The sequence below is a fragment of the Leuciscus leuciscus genome, assembly GCF_965113295.1.
Source record: "Leuciscus leuciscus genome assembly, chromosome: 7".
In the NCBI taxonomy this organism is placed as follows: Eukaryota; Metazoa; Chordata; class Actinopteri; order Cypriniformes; family Leuciscidae; genus Leuciscus; species Leuciscus leuciscus.
The window spans coordinates 40,470,021-40,491,639 of NC_138731.1; the positions used below are offsets into that span (position 1 = coordinate 40,470,021).

At 39.1% G+C, this 21,619-nt stretch overlaps 1 protein-coding gene across 5 annotated transcripts in view; it reads right to left on the reverse strand.

Annotated features, from left to right (window-relative positions):
• Positions 1 to 21,619, reverse strand: part of tns1b (tensin 1b) — a 238,213-nt gene that overhangs the window by 15,035 nt on the left and 201,559 nt on the right. For all 5 annotated transcript variants that reach the window (XM_082174596.1, XM_082174592.1, XM_082174593.1 and 2 more), the window contains 9 exons: positions 20,174 to 21,601; positions 14,574 to 14,758; positions 14,326 to 14,464; positions 9,178 to 9,273; positions 6,568 to 6,742; positions 4,702 to 5,753; positions 3,457 to 3,543; positions 2,480 to 2,608; positions 1,356 to 1,451 (listed from right to left, as the gene is read on the reverse strand). In XM_082174596.1, coding sequence (XP_082030722.1) covers positions 1,356 to 1,451; positions 2,480 to 2,608; positions 3,457 to 3,543; positions 4,702 to 5,753; positions 6,568 to 6,742; positions 9,178 to 9,273; positions 14,326 to 14,464; positions 14,574 to 14,758; positions 20,174 to 21,601 — 3,387 coding nt within the window. The remainder of the gene's footprint in view (positions 1 to 1,355; positions 1,452 to 2,479; positions 2,609 to 3,456; positions 3,544 to 4,701; positions 5,754 to 6,567; positions 6,743 to 9,177; positions 9,274 to 14,325; positions 14,465 to 14,573; positions 14,759 to 20,173; positions 21,602 to 21,619) is intronic.

Below are 21,619 nucleotides of genomic sequence, written 5' to 3' on the forward strand. Positions count from 1 at the left end.
TTGCACAGACCACAACTGGCCAACAATTAAGTCTAAAAATAAATTATGCTTCTTAAGAAATGTACCAAAAATAAATAAATAGTAGCCTAATAAAAATATACATACACATACACTAGTGCATATAATAAATAATGATAAAACTCACACACCTTAACAACTGGTAGACATTCTGTATGAAGTATTTTCTTCCTCACAATTGTAAGTTTAACAAAAAGTGCTCTCAATATAATACTGAACAATGTATCAACATAAATAATAATAATACAATATAATATTTTGGGGGTTTATTTTCCTAATCTACAGAGAACGTCATCATCAGAGGTTATTTTAGCCAAATTCTAGTCGTGTTTGCTGCACGTGCTCACAACCGTCAAACAAATATGTTTGAACGTTCCCTGCAGGTTATTTTGGAGTTTATGTTATATAAACTAATTTAAACATTGCATATGATACCAATATGCTACAGAGATTATTCAAATGCTGATATGTGTAATTTATTTATAAATAAAGTATTTATGCTCGGACACATTCGGTCTCTGTCGCGCACTGTCGAGCGCGTTCTCGGACACACTCGGTCTCTCTCGCGCACTGTCGAGCGCGTTCTCGGACACACTCGGTCTCTCTCGCGCACTGTCGAGCACGTTCTCGGACACACTCGGTCTCTCTCGCGCACTGTCGAGCACGCTCGCGGCATTCGCCTCGCTTTTGTCGAGTCCCGCACCTCATAAACACTCACACACCAGAGAGAAAACATTGCAGCTCCTATGGCTGAGACTGAGAGAGAGCCTACTCGGATGAAAACCGCTTCAGTGAGCTCAATTATAGTAACGCCGCATTTTTATTGACAGTAACGGTAACGGCGTTGTAATGGAGGAAGCAGTAATTAGTTAGATTACTCGTTACTGAAAAAAATAACGCCGTTAGTAACGCCGTTTATTTATAACGCCGTTATTCCCATCACTGCATGTTAAAACATCAGTTTACATTTCCAAACATTCTTTTTGCCATTAATTGTAATAATCCAGTGAGATTTGTGTATGCACAAGGAGTCTGACAACAGCCGGTATGATCTGATCTCACCATCATCGAGTCCGTCTGTGATTACATGAAGAAACAGAAAAAACTGAGACAGACTAAATCCAGAAGAACTGCGGAAACGTCTCCAAGATGCTTGAAGAAACCTTAACCAATGGTTACAAAATATCTAACACATTTTTAGGTGAACTTTTAATCTAATTAAGAATTGCCATTTTATTTGTTTTTAATGTGTTAGCATCATGCTAACACCTAAAACGGCTCAATAGTTTTAAGTACAGAGCTTTTGTTTCATCAAAAATGAAAATTGTTTGATTTACCAAAGTATGGCTCGTTAGGGCATCCCTTCAGTCTCACGCCCTTCGGACTCGTCTCAATTAGGAAATGTCTCACCAACTCGTTAGTGACGTCTCCAGCTGCAATAATGAAAAATAAGAAATAATATATTTGCAATACAATAATTTTGTCATGATATTAAAAAAAATGTCTTCATGTCCATTTATTTAATATAATAAACATAAGCAAATACATTTATTTTATTTTATTTACTTAATGTAAATAAATAAATAAATAAATGTGGAATTATATGAGTAGAAAGAGCATGTATAAGAGACATACAACTAGCACAGCAATTTAAGAAATCAGTTTTCTGGTACAGTGGTCAATTATGTACTTTGTCATTATACAAAAATATTTGACCACAGAATGTCACTTCTGTCAGGACCACTAACTTCAAATACGATTGACAATTAGCATACAGTTAGGATTGGCAGTATGGTTCTGTTCTGAGCAAGAACTCCCTGCGCATCCATGAGGCCTAGCATGGATAAGAGCAGCAATAACCCCCATCAGGGGAAACAGAACAGAACCAACATGAATGTATGCAGATATCATTAATTAATTTTAATGTACAACATAATTAGAGAATTTTAGTCTGATTCAGGGGTAATCAGAAAGCCAAATCCTGACTGAGGAGAGGAGGAGCTGGGGATGGAGGAGGGTAATTCGCTCCTGAGAAACACGATAGCTGCTGATAATACTGAATGAGCTTTATACATGCACACACAGTGATAGGCGTCATATTCCTATAGGTAGACGTGGATCAACTGAGAGTCAGCTGATGCGAGCTTGACGTGACCTGCCAGAACTGAGGCTACGCTTGATGACTGACAAATCACAATCAACTATTTCAGAAAGCTGTATTGAAAAATACAGAGTTAAGGAATGATTAGATGTTTTACAACTAGGTTAACCACTGACTTTTGTTTTCATCATGAAACTGCATGTGTTTTAGTGTGTGTTGTTGGGTGGCTGTGTGTGTGTGTGTGTCTGCTGAGGACACAACAGGATTATGATCCAGGAGGGGTCAGATCTCCTGTCTGGAATGCATTTGGCAAATTATTATCTGCATTAGCCACATGCCTGGAGGAGGCGCATGAAATACCTTTCTTTGTAGGCTGCGCTGTTGGAGGTGGTGAGGAAACTTTCATGGCCAAGCCGTAGGCCCCTCTGAATGAATGACTGTCCCGAATGACAAAGGCTCCAGGCTCTTGATCTTTCAGCATGTTGATCGCTAAAGCAAGGGAGGAAATGGTTAGATCTCCATAGAATATCATAGTAGATATGTAAAGAAAAAAATAAATCCTTGTCAAAAAGGCTATATAAGTGCAGTTTAGTGTGTGAAAATCCCAATAATAACCAGAACATATGAAGATTTTGTCCAAAGCACTGGACATGTAACAATATTTTTTCTTCTTCAGATAATAGAAACTTTATATGAATCTCTCTTTTTTAAATAAAAACCTGTATTAACAATAACAGCTACATTAATAATGCAATATAATAATACAGTATTAATAAAATCAGTCCATAAACAGTGACATAGGCTTTGTTAAAATGCCCTACATGCAATGAGTTGATGTACTATTGATTTATGACATGATTGATTTTTAAATATGCATTCAGCAGAAGTCCCCCAACCCCATTATACTGTAATTCACAAGTTGGAGATGTGAAGGTGAAGGCTATAATATGTTAACAAATTGCTGCAATGTCCCCCGCAGTTTAACACACAGAGATAGGGAGTGAGTGAAGGAAAAAACCTTGCTAAGGAGGTTTATTCGTTATCGTTAAGACAAGTTAATGAAGCAACAGATGCAGATGTTCGCTGGATTTAACTAAGCACATATGTCCAATGCTGTGTGATGTCACTGCATGTGCTTGCGCTTAGAGAGGTCTCCAACACAGATGATCTAATCCAATAAGAGCATAGAGGAGAACCAGATGTGGAGACCAACAGAGATTGACCTCATATAGGGTGGCGTGAGACATATTTTACTGTTTATGGGAGTTATGAGCCTCCATTTGGGGGTCTAAATATAGATAAATTAACCCTGGAACATACATATACTGCGTCCTTACCTTGGTCTCTGGAGATATCTGCTTTATACCAGTATTTGGACGTGTCCTGGACAAACTTCACGTTCAGCCTAGTCTCAGGACTTCCATCTGGAGAATGAAATATGCACTTTATTTAGAAGTCCATCAGCTGTAAATAGATATTAGTTTAGTATGCATAAGTTAATGAATGCACTACTCTTTCAAAACTACACTAATACACACACCTGTTTAAAATTACTCTCAGGATCATCAGTGTCTTATTAAATTATCGACAGCAACACCTATAATAAGCACAATAATATTTTATGGGCACTTATCTGTAGTATTTATGGGCACAGATTTTCAGGAATATTCATTGTTGTCTAATTAATTCTTTCCCTGCCATTGATGGAACTTTCTTTAATTTATGACACAACGCTTCCCCATTGATGGAATTTTCATTTTTTTCAATGTTATAGAGTAGGGGGCGCTATTACACATCTTCTGATATATTGAGAAATGCTCTAACATCTGAATATGTTGAGTCCGCTTTTCATATCTCCACTATGGTTCATAAAGTTTATTTATTATAATATTCAACACATTTAATAGTTTGGGGTAATATATTTCAAAATGTAATATATTTCTGTGATCAAAGCTGAATTTCCAGCATCATTCCTCCAGTCTTCAGTGTCACATGATCCTTCAGAAATCATTCTAATATGATGATTTGATGCTCAAGAAACATTTATGATCATCATCAAATTTGAAAACAGTTGTGCTGCTTTTTTTCTTTTTTCTTTTTTTCGGTGGAATCTGTGATAATTTTTTGGATGTTCAATAGAATGTTCAAAAGACCAGCATTTAATTGAAATCTTTTGTAACATTAAAAATGATTTTACAGACACTTTTGATCAATTTAACACATCCTTGCTAAATAAATAAATAAATATTAATTTCCTTATAGAAAAATATCCTACTTCCCCCAAACGTTTCAACGGTATTGTATATTTATTATAAATAATATCCAAAATTCAATGTAATACAATACTAAATTATATAGATGGCTTTAATGTCAATGTATTTAATGACAATTCAATGTATTAAAAACTACACTACCAGCAGTTGTGTAGAATTAAAATAATTTTTAATATTACTTTTTAATATATATTATCTTATTTACATTCAAATGGCAATGCAACCTTCTTGCATTGTTAACTGAAACGAAATTAAATGGCATTCCATTTCAACTGATAGCTAGTGGAGTTTATCTTCATAAAGTCTTACCACACATGTTAAGTTTGGAGAAATCAGGGAGCGTGTTGAAGAAATGAACGCTTGGAGTGCTGCCGCCACTGGACACCGGCGAGGACATCTTCCCGTTGAGCGTTCCGTAGGACAGTCCGCCGTTGGAGCGATCGCTGCTGGACATGCGTCTCTTCTCGGGGAGCTGAGGCTGGAGGGCAGGGCTGCCCTGTCTGAATCCCACTCCCTCTATGAATCCGGCCGGAGAGACTGGGAAAGAAGGTGTGGATGGAGGCTGGTATCCAGAGGAGCTGCTCTGGCGGGACAGGGCTCCGTGACGCTCGTCCGGGGTGGTGTAGCCGCTGTACATCGGGTGCCTGTCCAGACTGGGGCTACCCTGCGGTATGGACGTGTGGTGTCCCAGAATGGGACTGCCCTGACTGGGATGTGTGAGTGAGGATTGCCTGCTCAGGACGGGGCTGCCCTGGTTGGGCTGGGTAACGGACGGCTGTCTACTCAACACCGGGCTGATTTGGTTAGGCAGAATGATCGGTTGGTTGAGGGACGCCTGTCGGTTGAGGACCGGGCTGCTCTGGACAGCTTGTCCCATAGGCTGCCTGTTGAGAATCGGACTACTCTGAGTCCCGTGGGGGATGGGATACTGTCTGGACAGCATCGGGCTGCTCTGCGTTCCCTGGTTCACCATGGTGTGTCTTCCTTGCATGGGACTAACAGACATTCCAGGCAGATGCCCGTTGGCTGGGGTCGGCTGTTGGCCCAGAACGGGGCCGTCCTGATTGGCTAGTCTGTGCTGAAGGTTGTAAGCGGACGTTATGTCGGGCAGGACAGTGTGGTGTCTTGTGCCAGGGCTACCGGTGAGTGGCTGGATGGTTGTGATGTTGTTTTGCACAGGCCCTGGCAGCGACGGGCTGATATCGGGGGTGATGCAGCTACCCAACATGCTGCTGGAGGAGGGGTATGAGGGTGTGGGTGTTTGGTATGTTCTGTCGGAAGGCTGGGAGTGAAGGACGGAGTCGACAGTAGCCTGGGACAAAGAATTCATTCCCACCCCGCTATCGGCCAATGTGCTTTCACTGAAAGACCACAAAATAAGAGAACTAGAATTATTATAAAATATGCATGGCCCCCTTTACACTTGACCCTGTAAAGCCTGATATATGAAATAATAGTCTATTTTTTTAAATGGAAGTTTATTCAATCGTTCGACAAAAATAAAAAGACTTGTTGAGTATCATGTTTGATACATAAGGCTTTTATGGCTCATATGATATATTGAGAATATGGAGCTTACACTATTGAGAGGCCAAAACTGAGCAAAAATATGCAATTTGTTGCTGATTTTTCATATGGTCAATAGTAAGATGCAATTCTGATAGCTTATACTGTAAATTAATGAGATTTTTTTTTATAACAATATAACAGGCTACTTATATAAAATGCATATACATTTCAAAAATATCTCCTAATGATAAGTGAGTTGAATGAAAATTTTAAAATTTCAGCAGTCTCTGGATACCAAAATAAGCTGCAAAATGGACCACATTTACACCACTACTCAAAAGTATGAAGTATGAAACCGGTGTTGTTATTAACTAAAACTAAAACAATTGAAATGATTTTTTTCTTTTTTTTGTCATTGAAATAAAATAAAATATTAATATCAGATTAAAAACTTAAACTTTATCTGAAATAAGTTTAAGAACTAAAATTACCCAAACTGAAAATGAAATAAAAATTAAAGCTAAATAGAAAAAAATATATAAAAAAAATTACAAAAAGTCATAACAAAATGACTAAAATGAAAATATAAAAAATATATCAATACATGTTATGAAAGTATATAAATAATACTACTACTGTATAAACACTCGGGTGGTGGTCACTTACACTGCGTCTGGGCTCTGAATGGGGCTGCTGGAGGACAGAGGAGTGTTGTAGGCATGGGAAGGCCCGACAGGACGAGCTAAGCTGTCACTGTCATATGTTGGAGACACGGGCGATGCTGGCGGCCCACCTGACACTGCTGCCGCTTTGGCCACAGACTCCACATAGCTACGAGGCTCTGGCAAACAGACAAAGGGAAAAATACCAGTGAGCACAACATATTACAAGAGTCAAAACAGATAGATCAGTGTCCAAAACATGACTTGATCATTTTAGTTGCTTTAAATGACCATTGATGGAAATGAGTAGGTTTAGATAATCAATATTATTTTTATAAATGTGTATATATATATGAAGAAACTTCATTAGGGTGAACCATGGTTTATGTTGCTTGACCAACATGATAAACTGATTTGAGAGAGATGAGTGAATGGAGACGACCGTTATATGTATAAGATGACACAAAAAAACAAAAAAGGTGAAGTCGTTTGTATGTACAATAACACTAATTCTAAATCTGGTATATTCTTACCTTCCTCATCCTCACTCTCTGTTTTCCCGACGGCAGAAGAATAAAATCATAAGACAGATATTTTAGAAGTTCAAAGAGACGTGGAGAATATAATAATTGCTAGAGTGTATAATAGTGTAGATAATCGTTATTTTAAAGGGGTAGTTGATAGTTGAACACTTTGTCATTATTTACTGACCTACATGCCATTCCAAACCAAAATCAATATCTTCCGTAAACACAAAAGCACAATCTGTTTGGTTTCCATATCAGGAAATTGGAAGGTAATTGTTTTTTTAAGGGGCATATGACTTGTGCATTTTATCTCTTTTTGTAATTTACAGAAGGAAATCAGTTGTACCGATATGATGGTGAAAAAACAAAGAGGGCATTTTCACATTTGGGTGAATTATTACTTTTAAGAAAACAAAAAGAGGGAAATGCAACCAAAGAAAACAATGTAATCTTCATTCACAGTTTTTGCTGCTCCAAATACCAGCAGGCCCCAGTAGACATTAAAATACCAGAAGTAACAGGCCTTATCATCAATACGCACATGACATCATTTAACCTAACTATAGTAGGACAAAGAAGCCCCTGTGACACATCGTCTCGTAATAATGTTAGCGTGTTTACCGTATGTATTGCTCTTGTTTTAGCAGGCCTCAAATTAACTCCCTCAGGAACGATGCTAAAATCAGCCCTGCATGAGAACTTGTTCTAAACTAAAGAGTCTCCGCAACTCCCCATGGGATCCTGTTACCCAAAAACTACATAGTTTACGCCCGCTGGCCTCAGGATGAATCTCACCAAACCTGCCGAGGCAAGACCGGGTCATATATCACCCCGAAAATCAAAGGAAAGAAATAAGAAATGATAAAGAAAAAGAAATGTGGGCATGTTTTCATCAGGTTCACCCCGGAAGACATGACAAATTACTGCTTTGAACTGAAAGAAACAATTTATCAAATAATATTTTTGCTGAGCTTGCTAATACCAAGATTAAAAGTAATCATTTCTTTAAACATTAAAATATATCCTTAGGACAAAGAGAACGGGTAATCAGTTTAAAAAGGGCTCTGTTCCAAAAACAGCAGACTTGTTGTCTACTGCCTAGGGAGCCTTCTAAGGGAACATCCTAACTGAAGTGGAACCTCATAACTGACCAGTTTGTAGCTCTCAACTTTGATAGCAACTCTGAAATACACAACATTATTTTATTTATTATTTTGATTGAGTTTGGTGTTAACATGATGCTAAACTAAAAACATGATACTCTAATAAGAATACAATTACGTACAAGTCCATTTGTTATTCAATTAAACCAGACTGCGCCATCTTGGATGGACAATTTCCACTTGAAAATGATGGGAATGTCTTTTCTGCTCCTAACAGAAACACTCCCGTTCAAAACGTTGGGGGTCAGAAAGATTTTTAAAAGAAATTAATACTTTTATTCAACAAGAATGCATTAAACTGATCAAAAGTGACAGTCAATACATTTATAATACTATAGGTTTCAATTTCAAATAAATGCTTTTCTTTTGTACTTTATATTAATCAAATAATCCTGAAGAAAATGTATCACAGTTTCCACACAAATATTAAACAGCACAACTGTTTTCAACATTGATAATAATAAGAAAGGTTATTGAGCAGCACATCAGCATATTTGAATGATATATGCTGAACTGAAGACTGGCTTAATGATGCTGGAAACTCAGCCTTGCATGACAGGAATATTAAAATGTAGAGAGGAAAACTATTATTTATTGTTTTAAATTCTAATAATATTTCACAGTATTGCTGTTTACTGAATTTTCAAACAAAAGCAAAAGGCAGCACACACACTCAAAAGTTGACAGAGCACAGTAAAATGATCCCAATATAACCACATATGAACAGAAAACAGCAATCCATTTAAAGATGTATGAGCTCACGGCTCAAGAGACGAGAAAAGGAGAAGGGGAAACGCTTTGAGAGGGAGAACTGAAAGGATATTTTGATATATGGCCCACAAGATGCATTTGATCTCCCTTTAAGGAGCAAGTCTTGGACGAGTGTCTGCATGTGCATTTCTGTATGTGTGTGTAAAGTCTCACCTGAGCCCGTCTGGTGGAGCAGGATCTCAGCAGGATTGTGGGGCTTCAGGCCCAGGAAGGACAACGGTGTTTTAGCCAATCCTGGAGGAGATCGACCTAAAGCGACACAGAGAACAGAAAGAAATGTATTATTCAGAGTGTTATCAACTAAAGCCTTCAGCACAAAACATACTCTATAAGCAAGTACGTCAATGCAAATGATTATAGCGTGACAAGCTTGATTTCACGTATTTCTGCACTCCGCACTTTTTGAATGCAAGAACGCATCCTGCATATGTATATACAGTATATATTAGTGCTGTCAATTCGATTGTGATTAATTGCATCTAACATAAAAGTTTGTTTATGTATGTGTGTGTACATATATATGTATGTGTTTGTGTGACACACACACACACACACGTATAAACATAATAATATATACACACACAAATATTGTATAAACACAAACTTTTATGTTAGTTGTGATTATATATAAAATAGTTTTTCTTTATCCATTTTCCAATTTAGTTAAAAATTCATTTGGACAGGTCACATATGAGAATAGCATATGAACGTTTTATTTTATTTTTTATGTTGACTTTACTGTTATAAATCAGAGGGGATGATTAAATGTGTATTTTAAACAAATTAACATTTGCATAATTAATTGTACTAAATTAAACAGCTCTAGTTCTGAAATGTGTCAGACAGCGATTCATATTGTATTATGTAATGCTGCAAAGGTGTGCTATATTGGTCTGGCTATGTTTTTAACTAGCTACTTGAAAAACACAACACACATCTGGTTAATGGCACAGACATTTGAAGGTAACTCTATCCCCCCCTTGAGTACTGAGGTTTGTCACGCCAGCGATGCTTTTGCCAACCATTCATGTCTGCATTTGCGTACTTGCACAAAGTATGTTTCTGTTCCTTAGACCTTATAATACAGATCTGTGTGTACCACTTTCATCTTCAATGCATCAGCTTTCGACAATCTTATCAAAGAGACCAACTTCCAGATCAAGAGCCTTTGAGAGACTGCCGTGGTACACACTGAGCTTTTAAAGACAGCAGACTGAGGTGGCTATTTCAGTATGTGACATGGCTGGGGAATGAGCTAATGTCTCATGCTCTGTGGCAAGGCCGTGCAAGCGCCTCTTTAAAAGAGTTAACGATGTGATTAACACTCGCTGTAACGATGCCCAGTCATAAGAACGAAAACAAGACAGATCATGCAGACAGAATACTCCTCAGCTGAACAGATCTCCAAAACGTCACATTGAAAACATTCAGGACCTCACTACACAACAAATGCTACGAACAACAGGACGAGTGACTCAAAAACAACGAATAAACAAAGGTGCTCAGCAAAAAAAAGAATGGTGCGAACACACAAATGGGGAAAATAAATGGTGATGTGACCACAGAGCTGTGGAAAGCAGCACACTTGAAGAAAGGGAGGATTTTGTGTTTTAAAAACGTCTCTAAAAAAGAACAAAAATGTAAAAAAAAAAAAAAAAAAATTTAAATTAAATAAACTACTCACTCAATTTTGTGTATTGTTGCATTCTGAAATGTGTCAGAGCAGAATGCATAATGCAATATACATTGAACCCCAAATATGATGCTTTGAGTGGAAAAAAATCGTACCTACATTTAAAAAAAAGTTTTATTCATGATCACTTGCATAGTTTAAAAGTCTTGTTTTGCTGCAATAGTTGATTGACAGGTGAACAGGCAGTCCCCTGAGGCTACGTTCAGACTGCAGAGGTAAATGTGTCCCAAATCCGACTTGTTTGCTCATCTATTTTTTGTCATGACAATGTGAATGTCACAAACCACATGGAATCTGATCTTTTCAATTCCGATTTTGGCCGCTTCCATATGTGGTACATATCGGAATTCATTACACTTTTACGTCACTCTAGAGTAACATTCGGCACAATTCTGTGCTCATGGGAGTCCCTTCAAATATTTGCATAACCGAATGTTATCAAGACCGTTTTCGAAAGGTAGTCAAGTGAAGGACATCGAACTTTGTTATAAGTATTACAGTGACAGGCAGCTCTATATAGTGACAAGCAAAACATGAGCTCTTATATCGCGTTTAAAAAAAAAAAACTATTTAAAAAAAAATACAAAAACGGATCCGAGCAATAAATCGGAATTGAGCGCTAAGGCTCGGCAGTGTGAACGTAGCCTGATTATGGTCCGAGTGATCGAATCACAATGTCCTGTTTACACCTGTATCTAGAATTGACTACTTCAGATAAGATCATGATGTGTTTGGGTAAGTGTGTGCTCTTCAAGGCTGCTCTCCACATGCATTCTGGGTAAGGCAGAGCATATGCTTGGGATTTGGCAGGGCCAAGTTGACATCATCGTGGACACACATGCATCCTCCACTTACCAAAGAATCCAAATCAATTCTTTGTTTGGCAGAATAAGTGCCTCAGCATTGGACACAAGGAGAAGGGGAGGGGGGATGTGTAGAGAAGCTTTTCCAGCCTCTCATTCTCTGCAGGAGGAGGGAGCCACAGAAACGTGCTACCAGAAAGTGGCTATTGGAGCATGTGAGTGTCTGTCAATCTCCGAACAGAAATAGAGCCCCTATGGGTCGCCTGCTCCCCAGGAATCCAACAGAACCACTTCAGAAAGTTCTACACATAACGTGAGCTGATCTTCTGAATGAACCTCATAACAGTATGCTGAGGATGTTCACTAGGGGGATTTTTTTCAGACATTTGATGATGTTCAGTATATCTTGATATTTATGTATTTTCTCTAAAATGACTTAAAAATATACTTTTTTCTCTCAATCATTTTGGATAATTTCAACCATTTTAACAGTCAATACTGGAAAATACATTAAAATATTTAAGTCAAAAAGTAAAATACAGTAAAAATCTAATTATAAAATAAAAAGGCATGTATTTTTACTAAAAAAACATTTTACTAAATGAAAAATGCTATGCAGATTTGATTGTTGAATCTGAGTTATGAATCTATTAATTGAATCAAATTCAAATTGTCTGAAGTTTGAAATGATTGATTTAATTAAATCAAACTTACTAGATAATGTTTTCTTCAACTAAAGTTAAAATTATATATAAATATTATAAACAGCAATAGTTACCTATACATATATCTTAACTAAAATATTTTAACACACAAACATGCAATGGGGAGAGCTCGAATTGATTCTTTAAACTTAAAACTTAACAATTCTAACATCAACATACCAAGTCTCATTCTCATACTTAAAAGTTTAGACAAAGAGGGATTACAAAACTATTCTAATGAAATCTATTGAAATGGCCAAATAAACCTCACAAATACATCATGAATATTGAAAATATTGTTCAGTCCTAATGTCCATTAAATATCCTGGGACACACAAGGACAAGATTTGATTGCTTATGTTTTGTGTTATTGTAGGCTCTGTTTTGTTCTCTGAAGCCACATCTAGGTGCTCATGGTAGCAGAACTAGTCTGAAGAGCTTCGAATGCGAAGTGGCCTTGGTGTAAGATGTCAGCTAAAGAAAATGACTTGAATATATTTCAAATGAGGTGTCAGGTGAGAAAAAATGCTGTGAAAGTCCAAGAAAAACAGAGCTGCTTAACATTGTGTGCATCTAACCTTGTAAAGAGGCTACAGACTTTTACAAGAGACATTATATTAAACCTGTAGGGACAGTATGCTGGAGGGGAAGATGAAGCAATAGGTTATAAAAACCAAAGCTATCACTATACTGGAGAAATCCATCTGAACATGAAACCTGAGGCGCAAATGTGCTTGTTCTTGGATTGAGATACAATGACTGAGGAGGCTAGAGAAACTGCTGACAAAAAACACTTCTCAGACCCACAGACGTTGGGAATTGCTGGGGAGCAAGTGAGAGCGGGGTCTTTCTGATCTGAGCACTTATGCATGTCTATGAGCCAACACAAAGTGTGTGTTATCACTCAAACGGAGGCCACACATCTTTAACATTGAGAGCATGTGAATGAACTATAGCATCTGTTAATGATATCTACTGGCTCACACAAACACCCCGAGGTAGGGTTGGATTTAACTGCTGCCAGACCTCACGTTGGCTTATAGACAGTGTGTTAATGTAATGTTAGCCCAAAAGATTCTTTTATGGAAAAAAGTCAAAACACCCACCACTATTCTGATGTGCTAATTATGAAACACAGTGGCTCTGTTCCAAAACCTAGTGAGCTTTCTTGCTGTCTACCACCTAAATAAGCAGCTGCATCCCAACCCTAATAAGTGAGCAATTGGAACACTCTACATGGGCAGCAAATCATACAAATAGTGCTATGCACGTTAAACGTGACTCACATTTTATTTAAATTGAGAGTTTTTTTTGTCTTAGCATGTTGCTAAGCTAATGGTGAAACATTATAAGAATAAAAACAAAAATCATGGGTAACCCAGTTTTAACTATTTTTATCGATACTTTCAGTCACTAATATTTGTAATTAACATTTATCCCGAATTCTCCACAATCTTGGATGGATTATTGACACAGTTTGAATGCATCTTCTCGGTGAAGGTTATAAGTGATGCAGCCTTAAGGTGTGGTCACATTTAAAAAAAAAAAAAAGTCCATTGTCCATTATCATTGGCGTAGAGATGTATGAAGCACTGCTCACACTGAAGTAATTTTCAAACCACGCATAATTTGCATGATCAACTTGAGCATGAGTGAAATTTACCTGGTAAACATTTGTACCCTTATACAAAATTCCCAATTGGAAGGATTCTGATTGGAATGCCTGTATTTCACCCAGCAATGGTAAATGTGACGACACTTTTATAATCTTTAATAATCATGCTGCCTATGTTCTGGAACAGCATTCGTGTTAAAAGCACACCTATGATGCTGCCTATGTAGGCACTTCACTAGGTTTAGAAACACTGCCACTATATAAACCGCAAGTGATACTCTAAAAACTATACAATACAAATAACATCCAAATGGATGACAGTTTGACTTCTTGTTCTGTTTACACTTTGAATTTCTAATGTTCTCGAACTAATATCAAAATGAACAGAACCAACATTCAGTGATGGCTGTGACCCTTTTAAAGCATTGACAGAGGAAGTGATTTTACAGCTCTATGGCGCCCTCCTCCTCCAACAGGGAAACTTACTCAGGTTGAAGTAAGGGGTTTGTGGCGAGACAGGGAAGGCAGGGGTTTGGGGTAGGACCTCACCACCAACGAACGGAGGGGGGCTGACGGGACCCCCATCCATTTCCTCAAATGCTTCTCTGTAGCTATGCATGTGTCTCTGGAGAAAGAAGGGACAGGTGGACACATATCCATATACAAATATATCCACATTTATTTCTGAGATTAATACTGGGAAAAATGTAAATATGTCCATTCAGTTGGTCTACCTCCTTGGGCCGTCCCCCAGGGTTCAGAGCAATCGTATTGGCCAGCTCGGGTGAGATGCAGCGAATGGGGGAGCGGACCGAGCTTCCTCGGGTTGGGCTCTCATCTTGGGAAAGGCCCTCACTGGTAGTCCGGTACCGTCCAGGAACTGAAGCCTCGTCTGGTGACATTTCACCAAACTGAACTCCTGCCAAGAAAATAAATACATGACATCATCTCTAACAGATAACTATTAGCACCTGCAGAAGAACATTCATCACACTTCAAATAAAAAAAAATATCTAAATGTCAAAATACTCCTTGAACAAATCCATGGAAAACTGCCAATGAGCTCTGAAGAATTAACTCTCTGTCAAAACCTGCACTGACGTCCAATTCGCACCACATTAAAGCCTGTTGGAGCTACAAACAATGTTCTCATTCAAACAGCCTAGATTACAAAAAGCTGGAATATTAGAGAAACTCAGTGGTGTACTTCTGGATAAAGCTTTGGAACTGCCTCAAAGCAACTCTCAAGCCTATTTCATCACGTTCTGTTTCATACAAAGAGATGACGGTGTAAATAAAACTGGATTTGTGTAAGTCTTCTCTAGTAGGAAAGAAATGGATAACTGAAGACGTTTGGTAACTAAAAGCTGATGAAATGCATCTCAATTCATTAATTTAACTTGCTTTCTATGACAAACATCACTATTATTATTGTCTTAAAATTTTTTTAATAAAAAAAAAAAAAAATCTCCAGTATGCTTTGCGTGGGTTGCTAGGCAGTTAGTGTTGGAGGGTTGCTAGTGTTTCTCTTGTAGGGAGGGGAAAATAGGAAATAGAAATTACTAAGATGAAATGAAAACATGAACATGAATGATACCTAAAAAACCTGCTACTGCTACTTTTCCATAGAATTACATTAAAGGAGTCATATCAAGATATTTGAACATCATGGAGAATGTTTTGACTCTTTTGATATTCCCAACCATCCCAAACACCCTAACAACTTCCTAGAAACCACTCGAAACGCTAGCAACCACAGAGGAATGTGAAAAAAGCAAATCAGAAAAGCAACCACATAGCAACACAGAAAAAAAAAAATTGTGAGTCTTTAAATTTCTCTTCAGTACTGGGGTGTGCACTAGGCTTAAGCAGAGCTATTTCACAATTTACTGTCAACTTACAGATAAGGAAAAAGTATGTACAGTCACACACAGTTTTAAGCCCATTTAACTGGACTCCGTTTGAGACAGAGCAAAGCATTAATACATTCTGGTGGGAGTGAGTGGAATATCATGGAAACCGGGCAACCGGCTGAGCAAAATATTTACTAGCTCCCTGAGCGCGGCCTACGATTGATAGGTTTGGTCAGACCACAGCTCAGACCATCAGAACCTCACGTGCGCTGGGAAACAACTTGAGAGAGATTGACCACTTCCACTTCTGGACAAGTGGCCATCCTTGTTCTTAAACATGACGTTAGCCAGACGCTCTGACACCCAGGCTGCGTTTAAACCGCTTCTGGAGTTCTGCCCACAAAACAAGTCTTTCAGAACAATAGAGTAGTGATGTCACAAAGGGAGGGTCTTCAAGAGGACGCTCACACTCCATCTGCAATCTATTTGCATGCTTGGATGAGATTCATGCGGTTTCTACGACAATGTCAAACATGCAGATTCCAAAACTGACTGGTCTAGGAAGCGATGAATCCAGCGCTTTGGATGTGCTGGGATATCATATGGTGTATATCCCAGAGTGTCACTTCAGACAAGGTCGGGAGAGGAAACATGCAAAACAGATGTAGTACGCCAGATCTACAGCTGTGCATGGCAAACTGTGCTGTTACCTTAGTGATCACACTGTCTTAATGGATTCAAGCTGCTGTAACTGAGAAACTGATTTTTTTTTTTCAATCAGAGAAGCCATCATTTAAACCAAACGAACACTATTAGACTCAAAATGTTTAATGAAAGAAGTAAAATACACTAAAAGGCTAGTTAAGTTGCATTAATATGCACCAATATAACAACATAAACAGCAATATTTACTGTACCTACCTAATATCTTTAATAAATCACGAGTACATTCTGAGTGATTACGACAAATAGTTGAATCTTATTAACGGATTCACTGCATTGTTGTAACTGTCACCAAAAAATGTTTTGGTGAAATATTAAATTAAGTTTGGTTAAAATGAATAATATAAGATGAAAAAGTAATATAAATGTATTCTAAGATAAAAAAAATTAAAAAAAATATGATAAGATAAAAGACCCATGAGAGAAAAGTGTATTCTTTTTCTGGCATAGCTTACTCCTTTCTAAACCTCATGGATTCAGCATGAGGTGAATGAGATATCTACACAGAGAAGCAGGATATACTGCTCTTTTTCTCTCCATAGTGTTGTTAATGCCATTGTTATATCTGTAATGGGTTGGATCAGACTCAGGAGAAATCCAAGACAAACATTCATCCTGGTAACTGGCTACCGAACACAACCCGCATGGGCCCTCGAACGGGACCGAAGGCAGTCAGTGTACGAGACGTTTACTCCCCAGTGGCAGATAAGGATGGTATAATGGTCTCCAGACTCAGGAAGGATTTATTACCCTTTGTCCTTCATCTAAATGCTAAAACAGAGGTAAAGAAGAGTCCTTGAATGAAGCCAGTGTCTGCTCGCCTTGGTATTGTTCCCCAGGTCTGGCAGACTGGATCTTGTGACATGGGCTCAGTTGATCCAGACAGACTGGCCTTTGTCCTGCTACAGTGTAACTTTAACTCGACACATAATACAAATGCAATTTGTTTGTAGAGGTCACCTAGCACAAAGGAGCAAACTAAAGCTTTTACTGTTAACCGTTATTCCACCCAAACAAGGTGAATAAAATCCAGCACAGGTTAGTGGTTAAGGAAGAGGGTTAACACTGTAAGGAGAGAAATAAAAAGAGAGAGAGAGAAAAAAAAAAGACAAATAGGAAGAGGGACTTATTTTTTTCTAATAACTATTACCTCCTAAAGTTTATTCCTTTGGTAGATAGTTCAACTAAAATGTTATATTGTGTCATTATTTACTTATACTCTGGTCCAAACCTGTATGGCTCTTTTTTTTTTGTTTTTTTTTGTGGAAGACAAAACATATTTCTATGATTGTCTTAACTGTTTTTGTCAATAAAACCATGACAAATTAAAGTAAATGGTCTTTCATTACATAGAAGAAAGAAGAAGAAAAAAACTGAAACAAACAACAACAAAAAAATCCTCAAAATATATTTCAAATATCTAACATGTTCCGCAAAAGAAAGACATACATAATATAATAAAATAAAATACAGTATAATTTTTTTTATTAACTGCAGTTTTATAAAAGTAAGTACTCTCACTGAAGTAAACAAGAGCAAGGACAGATAGGGGGCGAAAGCGAGAGAGAACCGAGATATAGCACACAACCACACAACATGCAGAGGTGTTATAAGTTAATGTTAGTTGGAGGCACAGTGCATCAGAGGACCAACCGCTGAAGGAGAGAGAGCGGCGGCGGTGGCCGAGCTCAGGAATGCTCTGTCTGTCACTGATGTCTCGGATACGAGCAGTGTACTCTGCACACCACCAGGAAGAGGAGGAGGAGGAGGAATGATGGACCATGTCAGGAAGTAAAGGAAGAAGGTGAAGGGGAGGAAGGCGGAGGTGATGATGGGACGGGTGTTCCACAAACAGGATAAACATAAGAGGATGAGAGGAGAAAACATTGGCACATGTTAAGCTAGCATATTGAATCAAATATGGGCGATTGGTAGGGAGCTAGGCAACATAGCTAAAAAAAAACAAAAAAAACACTTGCAAATAAATTATTAATTTTATTGCACAGTCCTAACGTGTAGTATGTGTTTGCCTTAAAGGTGCATTAAGCAACTTTTCATGTTAAAAATACCCGTTTTTCTAACCCATACATGCTTAAACAATTGCCTGATGGGCTGAATGAGCCCTTCTCTGATCACTGAGATTGTCTCTATAATCCTGTAAAGTAAAATAAATAAGAGGGATTCGGGACGGAATCGACTGGGCGTGACGTCATGCGCGTTCACGCTCACCTGGCTATGTCTGGCAGGTTTGTGTATTCGCCGCCATTATCCGCATCAGCGAAGACAACTCAAGCGACTTTTGCAAAAGTAGAAGATGGATTCAAAGAGACCGGCTTCTAGTTCATCCCAAACCCCAACGCAAACTCCACGTAACCGCGTGCACAACTCTGGTTGCAGTTTCGCGTGTCGCCAGAAGGGGGCATAGTTCTGCAAAAACTCAGAGACTTGCTTAATGCACCTTTATCTGCAGTAAGTAAGATAAACAAACTCTATCTGTGGGGTCACACTGCGAAAGGTAAATGCAGACAAAGTGTTCCCTAATTCCAGATAGTGACACGTCTGATAACCAAATCCCAAAACTAGATACTGAGAGCTCTTCAAACAGTGTGGCAAGAGCTTGTGTCAAGAGCTAGGATTCAAGGGAAGGTTACAAAGTAAGAGAGCAGCTTCATCCTCTTGCAGTCCTTCCCATTACTGGAACACTTATCTATGCTGAGTCAACAATACTACTAAGCATTGGTCTGCAATAAAACCGAAACAGAGCTGACTAGTTTTGTCCATGAGAGCCTTATCCAAGTTGTTTCCTTTCAGGTTTAATTTGGTTTCCTGCATGCGACCTTCAACGCCAGTTTGATGCTTCTTAAACATCCATTTTGTAAGATATTAAAGATAAAGGCGGCACATTCACGGTAACACCTACTGTACAACCACTAGGCGGCAACAGTGAGCCCAGAGTCAATGCATCGTTCCTCATTCGAATAACAATATGTTTTTCCTTAATGTTTTTTGACAGAAATGTAGGATTAGATGAAAGTGTATATGCTGTTTATGATGTTTTTGGTTGTAGGATCCATCAGCAGTATGTGATAGACTTAGTAATACATCTGTAATTTAAACTCAACATCGCAAAAACCTAAACAAGTCATGGTGAATTTAGCGTGCAACAAAACAAGATTGGTTCAACAAACAACTCGAATGTGCTGGCATTATTCTAAAAACATCACAAGGGAAAAACCTAGGCTTCCAGGAAAATCTTTTAAACTTTCAAGCTGAACAGATAATGTTAACATAAAAAAGTGCACTGCCGTATAACAGCCCTCAGTTGTTTGGGCACTTCTCCAGATGTAATGTACAAATGTTCAGTTTTGGCTTGGCACAAAATAGAAATGCGGTCTGATATTGAGTCTTAAGCCAGAAGCACTTTGGACAAAGCTTTCTTTGTGATCTCATGGTGCTTATGTCAACGCCAACAAAGAAACTCCACCAAAAAAGGCACCGCCTTGAGTGTAAAAGACAAGCTCAACTCATGCACTCAAGACAGGCATGGAAATGTTTTCCTTTAATATATTTCCCTTGATAAATTGTTTCAATTAGCATTTTGTATACATAAAAAAATGCAAGAGTAATATAGCCTAATGGTTCAAAATCTTGGCTGGTTACTGCCCATGGGTTGATCAATGTTACATCACTATTGTATCTTTGAGCAAGTAAACAGACTCTGAAAGTGTTAAAAGAGGTATTTTAAAGGTTGCTCTTACCAGCTACACGGTGAGCTACAAGACCATCCAATTTGTAGTTGGTATCTTCTGGTTCAGAGTCTTTGGGCAGAGGGGATGAGGATGTGGAGTAGCTAAACTGGGTCTCCTGGGGCTCAGGGGACTGGGATGTGGTACTTGAGGGGTAAATGTTGAGGGGTTTTAACTGAAGAACTTCAAAGGTGGAGGAAGGCACTGTTGACTTGGACATGGGAGCCTGACTTTCTGCCTCAGAAGGGAATGCAGCATGCTGGGATATGGCTGTGGGTCTCTGCTGGTTCATATTGGGTTGTGGAGGTTCTGTGGCTACCTGTTGAAATGCCATTGGGTATCCCGCCAAAGTGGCCCCTCCACGGTCATGAATGGCTGCGTCAGCCTGGTAGGATGGCCGTGCCTGGGTTTGAGAGAAAGACGGCTGGGTGGTGACTACACCACCTTCTCCAGATGGGGCACTATGGGACTTGGGGACTTGAGTAAGTGCTGGGTCAAGGTCAAGCATCAGCATGTTGAGGGCCTCAATGGACTGTTCAATTTCTTGTTGAGATGCCATGGGAGGGAACTCTGGAAGGCTGTGGGATTCTAGTACAGGGTTAAAGGTGACCCCATCTGTGACTGGGACCTCAGGAACACCATATTGTTGCCACACATTCAATCCCCTCTGCACTGCATCCCTACTGCTCATTGTGCGTGTGGGAGCTTTGGGCATGGTCGGAGTTGTCCCTAATGATTGAGATCGGTAGATGTTGCCATTCTGGTTGGTGTAGCCACTAGAGACCCCCAAGTGCTCCTGGACAGAAGAGGAGCTGTGAACTCTGGGCTCTGGCATTTTCTCGTGGACACCCTTGTCCAAGTAGGGTGCATCTTGTCCATTAATAACCGTCTCCGACTGGTAGTATAGATCCGCTGGAGTTGCTCTGCCCTCAAATGACGAGAGGGTTCCAAGACTGTCCACACTGTTCCCTTCCTGGCTGTTGGGCAGGTCATCATCAAGTATATCTGTCTCTCTATCTATGTTGTTGTGTCCGTTGACATGAACCTGGGCAGGGACGAGGTGTAGGACTCCTCCGCCTCCGCTGCCAGAGCTGCTTTGGTAACCTATCCGATGCATTGGTGCTTCCAAACCACTGAGCAACTGGTCTAGCTCCTGTTTTTCCTCTGGGCTTAGGGGCTGGGAGGACGGCTGACTCACCAAGGCCGGCTGATGGCTGGCTTCATCTGTGCGGTCGGTCTTGATGGAAGCAGTGGAGTTGCCCGAGTCACTGCTTACAGACAAGGCATGGTCGACTGGCGGTAGAGTCTGGTCTACAGCAGGTAAAGCATGATCGACTGCAGCTGGGAGACCATTAGTTGTGACCCCTCCCTCCAAAGACTCTTTCTTCCGAACCTTAGCGTAGAGACTACCATCCAATGGACCTTCTGTGTGAATAACGTCTGTAGGAGACAAAAAGA